Raw genomic sequence first — 14361 nt, forward strand, 5'->3', positions numbered from 1 at the left:
TCTATTTTGCTCAGAAAATGTACTTTCTATAACTTGAACGTTGTCATGTTTGTTGACATTTCTTTTATGATCCAGAAGATTTTTCGTCCTGATAAATATCTCGTGTCTACTGGGAAAGAACGTGCGTCCTGCTGTCCTTGGGGTAGATGGCTCTCTTTGACTTGTGATTAGAAGAATGATAAACTCCAAAGTAGAAAATTTTCGTCCACATGCTCCCTCCCGGGTTGCATACTGGCGTCTGTCTGTCTGTATTTGCCCTGCAGTTATGTTTGGGAGAGTCAACACGGTGCTTTAAAATTCTAACATGTAAAAATTGGAGGAGATTCCCTGCAAAATTCTAGCTACTGCCACCCAAATAAACCGAACCCTGAGTGACCGAGCTGGTGGGATCACCTGCTCGGCACACCCAGTCCCACTGAAAAGCAGGAGGATGAAATGGAGGCCGGATTTCTAAGCGTTACATGCAACGTTTCGACTTGCCATTTTTTGGGTGATGGAAGCCACTGAAGGATAAGTAAGGGAGAGCGATGTTGGTTGGTGACTCCAGGTGGGGCAGTGGGACTGGTGTCCAGTCAGATCATCCTAAGGCAGTGTGAACAGGTGACTGGAGTCTGGCACCATCATCTAGATAAGAAATCGCAAGTGCCTGGAGCACTGTCTGAATGTCAGAACCTGCCTGGTCGTTTTCCGCCTGGCTCTAGAAAGGGGAGACGCCTCCACTGGCTGCCTCTTAAGTATTAAGCAGGTCTGTCAGGTTCGACCAGGCCCATTCGAATGGTCTCTGGATTGTTTTCCTGCCTGTCACACCATCACCCTCTCTTTATCCTAATCAACCAGAGCTTCCAAGTCAACAGAAAAAAAAAAAAACAGAAGAGGGGGTGAAGTTTAAAGCCTCCAGCTGGGGGCTGACGGCACTTAACCTTCTACCGTCTGAAGCCGCAGGGCCAAGGAAAGGTCACGCAGCCCGCGGCCGGGCGCCCGGAACCCTCCGGTCGCTGCGCGGCAGTTTGGAACTGTCCCCGTTATTTGCGCTCTTTTCCATAGATGGAACTGGAGCAGGCTCGATTGCTCTCTACGCATATCGTCCGGGACGACAAACACCTGACCACGCCAGTTTTGTGCGCGTGTTCTGGTCATCGTTCTGAGACCGGTCACCTTGTCGTGACCAAGGCCAGGGGCATCCACAGATATTCTGCTTCGTCCTTAGCTGCTCGCAGCCTAGAGTGCGGAGCGGCTACTTCTCCACGGAGCAGTGTTCTTCAGTTCCTCCTGGCTCCAGAAGCCAGGCCATTGCCCTGGGATCTGTCCTCACAAACTCTCCAAACGAGAGAGAGGTTATAGTACGGAACAGGGCAAGGCACATGCACACGCGTGCGCGCGCGAACGCACCGATGCACAGATACACGCGCTCCCTGCCAGGAACCGGGCTGACCCACGGGACCCCACACTCCACGGACGAGCGGAGAGGTTGTTTTTCCTCTTTTCTGAAGCTCTCTCTGGTTTACACCCGCTGGGTTCGTTATGCCTCGGCCAGGCATCGTGACACGGGGGGAAGAGAAGCGTAGGAGAACCTGCCATTTGGTCCCCGTGTGGTCCGCCGCTGGCAGCGTGCGTGTGCGCGTGTCAGGGGCGGTCAGCTCTGTGCGCGGTGCCCCGGCTCCAGCTCCACCAAGATCTGCGCACGCGTCCAAGCTACGGAACGCGGCCGCCGCCGTGATGAGCCCGCATGCGCGTGAGCGGCTCTCACGGTCCCGTCTACGACATAAAAGTGAAGGGCGAAATGGACGCCGCTGATTCAAAGGGTTTAGATTTTCTCCGCCTAGAATTACAGCCAATAGGAAGTGACAAGTTGAGAGAGACGTCACGGTCAAAAAAAAAAAAAAGGAAAAAGCTTTATGTTTTAGTACCTTTGGACTTCATGCTGCTGGCCCTGAGGGTCTCTGGGGACAGTTAAAGGATGAAGGACGGGAGGCGGGAAGCTCCCTCCCAGGAGCCTGTCGCCGCTTTTCACTGACCAGGAGAAAGCGCTGATGGGGCGAGGGGCGCATCACGCTCCCGCCTCTCCTCCGCAGTGTCTGGCGCCTGTCCTCGTCATCGCCTGAGGTGCAGCCCTGTCCCTCCCTCGCTCAGAGCTGCTCAGAACCACGTCCCCCTCATTCTTCTTGGAGGCGCTGGGTGCTCTCATTAGTTATGCAAACGTGGGACAAGCAGGTGGGGTGACCACGGTGAGAACAGGTGCGCTTCGTATGGCTTCCCTATGTTGTCTCCCCGGGCTGGAGAGGAGCTGCGATGAGCCCTCTGCTCTAGAATCCAGGGACGCACCTGGTCCCCGGGGCCCTGGGGGCTGGTGGTGGTTAGAGGAGGCCCCGAGGGTCACTAGAAGAGCTGCCACCAGGGCAGAGCAGACACCAGCGTCCTGACCAAGTGCCCATGGAGGAGTCAGCCTGGCTGGGGGCACGGCGCCCCTGGGCTGTGGAGCCCGTGCCTACTCAAGTGGGCAGCACCTGTCATGTCCTGTGGGCACCAGCTTCCTCCGAAGCTCATGTTGAGGGGGTCTGACCTCTCTGCTCTGTTGACCCATGGGATCTTAGATACTTCGACAGAGGTGGGGCCTCAAGTTGACTTACTGCCCAAGAAACACGTGATGGTCAAGTGGTTAATCGGAAAATTGAGAGTGAGATGTACAAGGAGCAAACATTCCAGAGGTTCCTGCATGTGAGATTTGTTTATTCGGGTGAATTTTTAACCTGCGAGTGTGGGAAGGAGCACAGTGCACGCTTTCGGCATATGCCTGTTTGCCTTGGCGCCCAGGCTGGCTGAGAAGCCTCTTCTCATCTCTGTTTTTCTTTCGATGAGTAAAGCAAAAGAAAAAAAAATGAGATTGCCAACCTGAACACAGGAGCCCTGCGGCAGCCACTGGTCTCATATTCCGTCCTGCTCTTTTGTTTTAGCAAAGCCCCGGAAGGAAGTGTGATTCTGCTGAGCACGGGTGAGAAGCACCCAAGATGATCCCTAGGCTGGTGAGGGTGCCCGTCCTTTCTGGCAGCTGCTCCTCCCTCGGCCATGATGTGACTCTTCCTTAGGCAGTAAGCGTGCAGCTGCTCTGGGAAGCACAGGGAGTGTGGTCACGTCTGTTCGTGTGTAAACAATTGCCAATCAGATTGCCAAACTAAGCCCAAATTTAGCAGAATAAAGAGAAATAACACAGATTCGAGTACAAATAAATGAAAGAGATGATAGGAAAACAATAGAAAAAGTTAGCTAAACTAAGAATTGATTCTTTGTAAAGATAAACAAAATTGACAAATCTTTACCTAGACTAAACCAGAAAAAGAAGAAAGGGCTCAAATAAATAAAATTATTAATGAAAGAGGAGACATTGCAACTGGTACCCCAGAAATACAGAGGATCACAATAGACTGCTACGAATAACTAACTATACACCAATAAACCGAATGACCTAGAAGAAATGAATAATTTCTATAAATATACAAACTACTAAGACCAAATCATGAAGAAATAAAAAATCTGAGCAAATCAATAATGAATAAGATGACTAGATCAGTAATCGAAAATCTCTCGACAGGAGAAAGCCCAGGACCATATGCTTTCACTGGTGAATTCTACCAAACATTGAAAAAATTGCCTTCCATTTTTCTCAAATTCTTCAAAAAAAAAAAAAAAATGAAAGAGAAGGAAACACCGCTGATGTCATTTTATGAGGCCAGCGTTACCTTGATACCAAAGGCAGATAAAGACATGACAAGGAAAGGAAGCTACAGGTCAGCGCCCCTGATGGATGAAGATGCAAAAGTTCCCAGCGGAACCCTGGCAAAGCCAAAGTCACGACAGCGCGAAAAAGATCACACACTGTGATCGATCGACGTGACTCATCCTTCAGACGCAAGGATGGCTCGACACACACAACACCACGTGATCACTGGAGTATAAAGACCACACGATCGCGTCCATAGATGCAGAAACAAACATCCCATTCATGGTTAAATTCAACACCCATTCATGGTTAAAAACTCGACAACTTGTGTATAGACAGAACACACCTCGATCTGACGAAGGGTGTATGCGACACGCCCGCAGCCAACGTTCTCAGTGGTGAGAGGCCGAAAGCTTTTGCTCTAAGGGCAGGAGTGAAATGAGAGTTGTTTGCAGAGGAGGAAACTGAAGCCTAGAGGGAGAAGTGACTCGCTCTCGGGAGTTAGGCCGGTGAGAGGACCAGGCCCGAAGCTGGCCGTTCAGACCCCGAACCTCGCTATGCAAAGTGGGGCGGCGAGCTGGTGAGAAGGGCGGGCTCCAGGGCCCGCCTCGCACACACTGGGTCGGAATCTGCAGTTACGAAGCACCGCTGTGAGCTCGGTGTCTTCGAAGCCCACTCTTCCCTGCATTTTCGTCCAGTCCTGGGCAGCTGGAGTGACTCTGGGTATCCTGGGGTCCCCACCTCCCTGCAAAAGGGGGCTGAACTCAGGGTTGTTGCTGCTGCAAGTCGGCCTGCCATGAGGAGAGAGGTAGGAGCCAAAGAGGCGCACGGGGTCAGAGCAAGGATAGAACGTCCGTGAAGCGGCCTCGCCCTGTGCTCCTCAGCATCAGCGATAGCTCCTTCTCCTTGGGTAGAGTTGACAGCATGGGAGAGCAGAGTCACAGGCAGGGCCAGACACCAATAACTGGCACAAGGCCCCCAAGCGTGATGCCCTGGGACACAAGGCAGATGCAGAGGCCCGGGGGCCTAGGCCATGAGATGCCGTGGGGCGCGGGGCCGCCCCAGCCCTGAGTCCCACCCTGGGTGGTGGGAGCCTGGAATCTGCCCACATAGGAGCGTTTACACCACAAAAATGCCCTTGGGTTAAACGCGGCCCATGAGCTGGTCTTCCTCCTGGGGTCTAGGCCACAAACCCTAGGCCATTTCTGGGCTCTGGCCCCTCCTAGGCTGCCCCTTGGAGCATGGTGTCCACAGCAAGGAGGCACTCCTGAGGCGCTGGGGTGGACCCCAGATACCAGACGTGGAGGCGGGCGGAAGCAGCTGTAGAGGTTCATCCACCCGGTGTGCTTCGTTAGGGGTGCCCACTGCGCCCTGCTGGCTACTGTCCAGAAGCCGCAGGTTCACTGACGAGTAAAACAGACAAGGGCCCAGTGCTGCCTGAGACCACAGCTCCAGGAGATGGGTGACAAGCACATGGACAAAATGTATACAGAATGTGATAGGTATTGACACATTTATGTTCCATGGATATGTGATGTATACACCCATGTTTGTTGACAAATGTAAACAAACGTAAGCAGTCCTTAAATATAAACAAACTTTAATTACATGTAAATACACACACATAGTGACAAATGCTCAGAGAAAAATACAGTAGGACGAAGGGGGCCATAGGCTGTGCTTTCCTGCCCAAGCCTTGGGGCAGTGGCTACGCGGGGCGTGCGCGGCAGGAGGACCCCAGGCAGCGGCCTCTGCAGGCAAAGTGCTGGGAGGTGGAAGGACCCGGAGGCTGAGCTGTAAGGCAGTGAGCACCAAGGCCGCCTTGCGGGTAGGGACCAGATGGGTGGGAGGCGCCCCGTCTTAGTGCCCAAGGCCTGGGGAGCAGTGGCGAGGACTCTGAGCACTCCTCGTCTACACTGGTCTCCCCGCTTCCTTAAAGAGCACGCTGGGGACCAGCAGGGCTGGCTTGGGCAGGCCTGATACCACTCTAAGCTCTGGGTCCCAAGGGGGCACCTCCTCCCTCGCGGATGACACCGCGGGCTCACTCGATCCCGCATCTTATCGGCCTTTTATTCCGGGTCGTTGGAGCCACAGGAGATTTGCCATTTCGGTAGCTCGGACTTTCACACAAACCAGGGGCGCTGGGCGGGTTAGGAGTGTGAGGGCGCGGTGGGGACAGGCCAGGGCGCTCGGTGACCCGCTCCGGGCCCCAGCGGGGGCTCCCCTGCCGGCATTTCTGCCCGCGGGCGACACTGGACGCCTTCGCAGGGCTGTGCGGCCGACTCGCGCGCGCCTGCACCCCGGGCTGCCGGCCCGGCCGGCCCGCCGGCGTGGGGGCGGGGGCTGCTTTTCTAACGGGTCCCCAGGTGCTGTTGGGCGGGGACCCGCTCCGAGGCGCGCCGCGCTGGACATCTGTCGCCCGGGTGAAGGTTCTGTCGGGTTCCAGGGCACAGAGCGACAGCGGCCTCTGCTCCGTCGCCCAGCTCCGTCCTCCCGCGGGTCCGCCCGCCTCGCCCTCCTCGGGGCCGGCGGCTGCCAGGTGTCTCCCCTCCCCGCCGCCGAGCGGCCCGCGCCTCCGGCCTCCGACCGGCCGGGAAGGGGCGCAGTCCGGCCCCGGGAGCCGCCCGGGCGGGGCGCCCCGGCGCGCAGGGAGGCGGGGGCGGCGCCGGGCGGGGGTGCGGCGCACCTGGCTCCCGGCGCCCCCGCCCCGCGCCCGCCCCTCGCGCGCGGCCCGGCCCCCTCCTTCCGTCCTGCCGGCCCGCGCCGTCCTCCGCCGGCCGCGTGGGCGGACGATGGGTCAGCGCGGAAAAAGTGAATGAGGGCGGCGGCGGCGGCGGCGAGCGCCTGACTCGGCCCGGCCCGCAGGCTGCATGGACGCGCCGCGCGCCTCGGCGGCCAAGCCCCCCACCGGGTAAGGGCGCGGGGCCGGGGAGGGCGCGGGGCGCGGGCGCGGGCTCCGGGCAGGGCGCCCCGAGGGGGAAGGGGGTTGTGTACTTTGTGCGCCCGGGTCGTTGCCCAGGTGACAGTGTCAGGCCGAGGCCGGAGCACTTTGCGCGCGCGCGTCCGTGTGCGCGCGCCCGCGTCGTTTTCGGGGTCCCCGCGGGCCGAGCCCGCTCTGAGACCCGGGTCCCCTCGGGCCCTGGAGCGCTCGCCCCGGGTGGCGGTGGAGGCCCGGCCCCCGAGCTCGCCCGAGGTCCCCAGGAGCCCGCGGCCTCGGGGTCCCGCAGAGGGCACCGCCCTGGGGGCTTTTTCTTGACAACCGCTCCCCCTCCCCGGCTTTCTTTCCGGGGTCCCCGGGACAGTGCGCAGGGCGCGCGGTAGGACCGGGCCTCAGACCTGAAGCCAGGGCGCTTCGGCCCACCTCTGCGGCTCCTCGCCGGTGCGTTAACGCCCCCACACCTGGCTGGTGCGGGTCACAGGTCGCACTCACATTTTACTCGCAGAAAGAGTGACATCCCTCGGACTCGAGAAACAGCCCTGCGCGTTACCCGGACGCGGAGCCCGAGTTTGAGCCGCGCGACCCAAGCAGGCCGCGTGGCCTGGGCGCTGCGGGTGGCGCGCAGTCCTGGGCCCGGCTCTGTCGCCGGCCTGGAGCGCTTGTGTCATGAGTCCCGCAAATGGAATGGTGGCGGGCGGGCCGCACCTGCTCCCTCCCGAAGGGCCCGCTGTCCGCTCTAGCAGCTGGTCTTGAACCAGGCGCTGGCTCTGGGGACAACTAATCTCTTCTCTTTGCTGTCGTGCTCCAGTGACTCACTCTGCCCTGCGCCCTTAGGCGCTCTGTTGCCGGAGTCTGCAAGCGGTTTTCAAACTGGCTGTTTTTTATTTATTGTTTTAAACTCTCCCTTTAATGCCAGGAAAAAGTGAGGCAGGGCAGTGGGTCAGATGCCGAAGACCAGTGGCTGTGACAAGAGCTGTTTTGTTTTGCTCTTCGGGGTGGTTATGTAATTCCCTTGGAGCAAACATCCCCCCGCCCCCCAGGGGAAGAAGTGGGGGATCCCTCTTCCTGTTCCTGGGCATCGACCCATCACGGCATAGGGAAATGGAAGCAGAATTGCCTTGAAATCGGCAGCTTGGGTCGCCTGTTTAGTGAGCCTGTTTAAGGGGACTAAATCGTTTGGTCACTGTCACCTTATAAATGGACATGAAGGGGAGAATATCGAAGAGGCCAGCAAAACTGCATCCAGAATATTTGCAAAATCCTTTAAAGGACTCTGATGGTAGAAGCGGGATGGTGACCCCTAACACTCAGCCCCCCGGCCCGCCCCGTGCTGCAGGTCCGGTGTCCACGGTGCCTTTCTGGGCTCTGGTGGCCGTCAGGACCGCACCCCCCGGGAACTAAGGACTTCGGCTACAACACATGAAATTGCGATTGCTGGTGCTTTTGACTCCTTTTCCCACATTCACATCCTATCTGCTTGTTTAAACGTCCTTGTCCAGGAAACGTAGACACGTGGCTTTTAACCTTTAGGAGTCCCAATGATTTTATCAATTGTCATTTGTTTTAGAATGTTTAGGGCAGAGACCTCAAGAAAATATCGATGCGCGTGTATTTTCCAGACAAGAACGACATGTTTACCAATACGCGTTTGCGAGTTAAAATCTGAGGAGAGACGTGTCTTTGGCCTGTTTGCGTCCTTTACATAATTTAGGTGTCTTGCTTGCCTACCAGGAAGGGCGGTATGGGTATGAAGCTTCTGGCTCTGGTCCCCACTGGCGGCAGTCGGATTCCCTTCAGGCAATGGCTGCTTCCTCCGCTGCTGGAGAACCAGGCACAGCTTGTCCTGCTCTCTGGGGAGTGAACGTGGCCTCTCGGGGACTGGGGCGGTGGCTATCAAATCAGACTCGCAGTCAGAGGTCAGTTCTCCCACATGGTCGTGAACGACGGTGCCATGAACTTGTCCACCGGACTAGCAGGCGTTCTTGTGCCGGACAGCTGGTCGGGGGCGATGAGTTAGGGAGGATTCACATTATAAAATCAGGCCTACGAGCACCTTCCCGCGAGCACACGGGCCAGTGGTTAGTGGACGTGAATTCACGGATCGAATGTCCGACTAAATTATTAATAGATGGTTATTAGTTATCTTGGCTGAGAACACAAGTGTGTGCATTTTTAGTTGGACTGAAATGATATGTTTTTAGTAGTAATTTTGTTAAAACAAGGACATGACTAATTTAACTGCCTGGGAAAAGTATTCTTTCACGAAGGACATATGCAGAAAGAAACTAACAAGTCAGACTCCATGTGACTTCAAGGAATTTTAGGGCTAAGCTGACGTGCAATAATTAACAGAATATTTTAGAATACAAGTAAAGGGAAATTACCTTTTGGTAAAGTTTTACAGTAGATTTAAGTCCATGTAAGATTAGCTATTTACTTTCAGTTTATTTGTGAGATTCATACCAGTGGTCAGTCATGGAACATAGGGTTAAATTTCACAGAGGATCTATATAAATGAGAGACAGAATGTTTGGGGTTTGGCAGGATAGTGGTTAGATTTTTTTTTTTTCCTGTGGCGGAAACATATTTCTGTAGAATGGAATATTCTGCAGTGATATGAAATGTCAGAAGAGCTGGCACTTTTGCTCAATGGCTGCATTCGAGCACTCTGCTTATGTAAAAATCAGGGAAACTTTGCCGATCGAGTTCATCAAAGTGCGAGCTTCATGTGGACATAGCTGGTATTCGTATCTCTGCAGAAATTTGGATGTATTTAATCAGGTTATTAGAACAAGGGATAATTTTCTTTTAATTGGTCGAAGTGCGTAGTGGAGCTGCCGTAGCCCCGTCAACACCCAGCGTGACCGTGAGTGTCAGAGGCCCGCTACCCGCAGTGGGAGGTACATGTGGGCCGTCACTCGCTTCCTGTGCAACCCTCGCAGCAGACAGATATTAGTGGGATGTTTCCAAGTGTACACAGTCATAAGACATTTAGGTTTCTAGCCTTTTTTTTTTTTTAAGTTTTTTAGGCTTTTGGCTCGCACGGTGTTTACGTTTTTAGAAGGATAGCATGCATAGTTATTTATTACCTTAAGCTTTTCCCATTTGATCTGAGCTATAGTTTTTAAAGATGTTATTTCTGAACTATTTTTTTTCCCTTTCCTTTATTTTTTTTCCTGTTAAAAATTTATCAAGGTAACATCGGTTAATAACATTACCTAACCGCTGTCCTTTATGTTGGCAATTTATCTAAGAATGTTAAAGCCGTGTGTACTGTTTGACGTAATGTGGCAAGTAGGAAATTTATAACTTTTCTTAGTAAACTATAGGAGTTGGACATTCGCATGTTGCAATATCAGATAATAGTAGCGCTTTCAAGTCTTTCTCTGTGGTTGTGCTTGTATCAGGACCATGAACTTAAGGTGTGATTAAACTTATACCACGTTGGGCCTCTCCCGCCTCCCGGAACTCATCTGCAAGCCACCTCCTCCCCCGCGCCCCAGTCCCTAGTGCCCGGGTGGGGTGCAGCCCCCCACACGCAGGTCCGGGGCCAGGGGCCTCTTTAATTGGGGATCCGGGAAGTGAAGTTGTCCTTTGCATGCACCCAAGTGCTCCCATGACTATTAAGAAAACAAGGTTATGGGTGGATCTGTACCCATAAGAAATAGTTTGGGTTCCTAGGCCTTTTGCGCTTTGCTATTAAATTTATCATTAAATCTCATTTTGCAATTTATCGGAAGTTTTAAAAGCGAGCAAAATTATTTGATGCCCAAGCAGCGTTTGGATGGAAAACGTGCACAGTTAAGATACGGGAACCCTCGCTTCCGCTTTAGACTAAACCGAGGGAAAGCGTTTGGCAGGGGTTAGTGTGTTTGTCACGTGTCACCCACGTGTCGCCTTCCTCTCCCCTGCTCGTTCACTGACGGGGCTGCGGATTTTGTGCGCGGGTTAATTTGAGTCACGCTGCGTCCGTTACTTTATGCTCTCACAGAACACAGATTTGACATATGTGAAGCTTTTCTGTGTCTTCATCCTTGTCCTTTTCCGCTACGTAAAATATTGAACGTTTTCCTGTCGATGTACGTCCAGCTATGCTGATAAGATGCCTTCTTCCTCTTTTCTGAGTTTCATCTGTTGAAGGGAATTTTAAGTGTCAGCCCCACCCCGACCCCTCTCCCGTTTCCCGCCTTTGCTTCCTCGCCGCCCCCCGCCACGCGGGTGTTTCCTGCTCAGGGCACTTGCTGGCTTTCGGCGCCTGAATCGACGGCAGGGTTGTGTCATATCATTTTTCCCTCACGTTTCCCTGGTCCTTCATTTCGCACCCGCCTCTCCCTGGAGTAGCCGCAGACTTTCCCTCACGTATACTCGGATGGTTTTATTTGCTCTTTACAAAGCCAGCGAGGGTAATTATGTTCAAGGCCGAATAGTATCGATGCTAGACTAGCTTTGCTACGTCCTCTGGTGTGACGAATGACAATGAGCTTCCAGCCGTGTCTGTGTTTCCTTCCGCGGGGCTGAGGGGACCGGGCCCCTCTGGAGCAGGCTCGGCCCCGGCAGGGAGATGCTTCGAAGGCTTCAGAGTTCTACCCCCCTCTGTCTGCCCTGGTCACGTAGCTGTCTTCTGCAGGCCTGGTCCCAGCAGGATACATTCCATAGCCAGAAACATTCGGACGGCAGCTTTTTAAACAACCGTGAAGATGCGTTTTATTGAGTTTCGTTTGACAGATTCCCAGACCACAGACACTTTGCACGAACACGCTCACAGACCTCACCGCCACCTCCACCGAGTGAGGCCTTTTCGGGACACACCGATTGCTTCAGACACGGCATGGAAGTCCTTATCCCTTTTCAAAACACACACACGCCCCTCCGGAGGTGAGCCCGGCCATCAGGAGTCCTGGTCCATCGATCTCCCTTCTCGGCCCGGTGCCCAAGACCCCAGACGGGGGTCCCCTGGGTTAGGGACTCGCTCCCCTTCCTTCAGACAGCAGGCCATCCTTCCTCCGTGGAGCATGTGCACGTGCGTCCCACCGGGCACAGTGGACAGGGCAGTGGCCTCCTGGGCCAGGCGGGGTCGATGTCCCTGAGCTCAGAGATGCCTTCCGCTCGGTCAGTAATCCTGTGTGACTGTCTCCCGTCAGAGGCAGACGGCGGGCTCAGTGGAAGGAACACGGGCTCCGGAGTGGGGAGACGGGCTCCGGAGTGGGGAGACGGGCTCCGGAGTGGGGAGACAGGCTCCGGAGTGGGGAGACGGGCCGGCGTCAGCCCTGCGGGGTCCTCTTCTCCCTGCCTGTGTCCCTCGTCCTGACACGGCCCCTGCCTCCCACGGCCCAGGCGGTCAGCTTCCGTCTGCGGCCAGCTCGGGGTCTGCTGGCCCCTGGGACTGTGGCCCGTGCAGCTGAGGAGTGGAGCTTTCCACCTTGTCCATGCACGCACACGTGAATGACCGCGTGTGGCCGGGGGGCCGCAGTGGGTGGCCGGCTCCAGCTCCTCCTTGCCGTCCCTTTGTCCTTTCTGGACCAGACCCCCCTGCTTCCTCACGCGCCCGCTCGGCCCTGGGCCTGTGGGCTTCTCTCCTGGCCCGGAGTGGTTCCTGCTCTTCCTTCGGGCCGGGCTTCGCCCAGCCTCCGCCCCTCCCCTGGGCTCTGCCCGCACCGACTCCCCTGCGGGGAACCCCCCAGTGGGGTAGGACTTTCCATCCACACGGCTCTGCGCCCCAACTCCTGAGCTGCTGGGAGGGAGGGCAGCTGCTCTGGGGGCTCCTGTAGCACGGAGTATGTCACCCGGCCGGAGCCCGGTGGGTCGGCCCTGCTCCCCGTCCAGGGTGGGATGAGGTGATCTCAGGGCGCTCGTGAGCTCGAAATCATGTGACTGGAAGTGTTCCCACAAACTCCAAACCCTCTTTTTTTTTAAAAAAAAAAATTGACTTTTTTCCCTTAAACTGCCACTTAATCTTGTTTCTGCCAGACCGTGTGACAGATCAGTTGTCACTCCAATATTTCAGACCGATGTGCTCGGACAGAGCTGGCCAGCTGTGCGGTCCCCTGCGCTCTGCAGGCTGGGAGCTGTTGGTTGTCTTATTCTGAGGGACATAAAGTGACTGTATTAGATAATCCAAAGCGACAGTGGCTCACGGGGGAGATAATTTTCTCTTCTTTCATGTAAAACTCCACATTGGTGGTCCCGAGTGGAACCGAGGTGTGCCGTGCTTCCCCCAGATTTGTGTGTGGAAACCGTGCCCCCCAAGGCGATGCTGTCAGGAGCCTGGCCCGAGGGGAGGGACTAGGCCATGGAGGGAGAGCCCCATGGGATTAGTGCCCTTAGAGAAGACACCCCGGAGAGGTCCCTTGGCCCACCTGCTACGTGAGGACACAGCCAGAAGGCCGTGACTGGGAAGAGGGCCCTCACCAGACCATGCTGGCCCCATGACCTTGGACTTCACCTCCAGGGCAATTTCCTATTGTTGATAAGCTGCTCCGCGTATGGTGTCTCTTTATTGAAGCCACAGTGACTAAGATAAGGTGCCGAACCGCGGGGGCCTCCGCGGCGGGCGGGGAGTGGGGCGGGGAGAGCCGCCTCTTCCTGCATCGCGGCTCCGCCAGGGCCAGGGAGGAAGGAGGAGGGGGACGGAGGAGGGGACGCGCCCTTTGCTCTTCGGGTCGGAAGCACAAGCTGTGCATACACCTGAGCGGTCTCTTCTTTTCCCTGTAATGAAACACGGGTGATACAGCGTCTGCCATTCGCACGGTTCGGTGGCGGAAGCACATTTGCGCCGCCATCACCGCCAGGACCTCCTTTCATCTTCCCAAACTGAAACGCTGGCCCCTTAAGCAATTCCGCCTCCTCCCTCCCCGGCCCCGGCCCCATCACGCTGCTTTCTGCCTCTAGAAGTAGCAAAGAACTGGGCTCACACGGTATTTGTGCCTCTGTGAGCGGCTTCTCTCACGTAGCACGGTGCCCTCCAGGTTCACGTGTGTGGCAGCTGGCGTCAGAATGTCCTTCCATTTTTCATGCCGGACGATCCTCCGGGGTCTCATTCTGCTGTCCGCTCGCTCACCTGCTGTGGACGCTTCTGCTCCCACCTGCTGGCCGCTGCGAGCCTGCGTGGAGGCTCCGTCCCTGCTTTCGATGGCTTCCCAGGAGTGGGCTGGCTGGATCGGAGGGTGGTTGGTTCCGCGTTTACTTTTTACTCCGTCCTGTTTTCCATGGTGGTGGCGTCATTTTGCATTCCCAGCAACCACGGTCAAGGGTGCCAGCCTCCAGGTCCTTGCCAGTCGTAGCCACTCAGGGGCAGGAAGCAGGCAGCTTAGGGACGGGGAGGGCAGGCTGGCAGGCGACCGTGCCCCTGCCCCTTCCCCCAGGGCCTGGGAGACCCCAGGCTTCTTCAGAAACGGTGCCCCGGCAGATTCGTGGGCTCTGCTGGAAAACACGCCCTCCGTTTGCTCCGACTGCTGCTCTCGGAAAATGGTGCCGGGTTCCACAGTGTGGCCATGGCAACTGGCCCCTGGCATCTCGGACAGCACCGTCCCTGTGCGTGGGTCCCGAGCATGGGGAAGGGGGAGGCACCCCACTGCCCCACCCCTCCGCCCAGGAGGGCTCTGCAGTGACCCGGCTTTTTGTCTGGAACGGATCCGGTGCCCACTTTCCCCTCGATGGCGTCTCTGTTCTGGTCATTGACGCCGTGCCCACTCCTGCTTGCCGAGGACGG

General features: G+C 56.1%; 1 protein-coding gene and 1 long non-coding RNA gene across 7 annotated transcripts in view; one reads left to right on the plus strand and one right to left on the minus strand.

Moving 5' to 3' along the window:
- Positions 1-2710: 2710 nt before the first annotated feature.
- LOC120602482 (uncharacterized) lies at positions 2711-7926 on the minus strand. Its single transcript, XR_005652786.1, has 3 exons — positions 7146-7926; positions 4062-4460; positions 2711-3131 (listed from the first exon to the last, which is right to left on the minus strand). It is a non-coding gene; the product is annotated as an uncharacterized LOC120602482 (long non-coding RNA).
- Positions 6462-14361, plus strand: part of COBL (cordon-bleu WH2 repeat protein) — a 150683-nt gene continuing 142783 nt past the window's right edge. For 3 of the 6 annotated variants that reach the window (XM_039862808.1, XM_039862811.1, XM_039862812.1), the window contains exon 1: positions 6462-6626. In XM_039862808.1, the coding sequence (XP_039718742.1) occupies positions 6586-6626 (41 nt within the window). In that variant the 5' untranslated portion in view covers positions 6462-6585. The remainder of the gene's footprint in view (positions 6627-14361) is intronic. The other 3 variants (XM_039862813.1, XM_039862814.1, XM_039862816.1) reach the window with 2 other exon arrangements.

Source organism: Pteropus medius, unplaced genomic scaffold (genome assembly GCF_902729225.1).
Source record: "Pteropus medius unplaced genomic scaffold, Ma_sr-lr_union100, whole genome shotgun sequence".
Classification (NCBI taxonomy): domain Eukaryota; kingdom Metazoa; phylum Chordata; class Mammalia; order Chiroptera; family Pteropodidae; genus Pteropus; species Pteropus medius.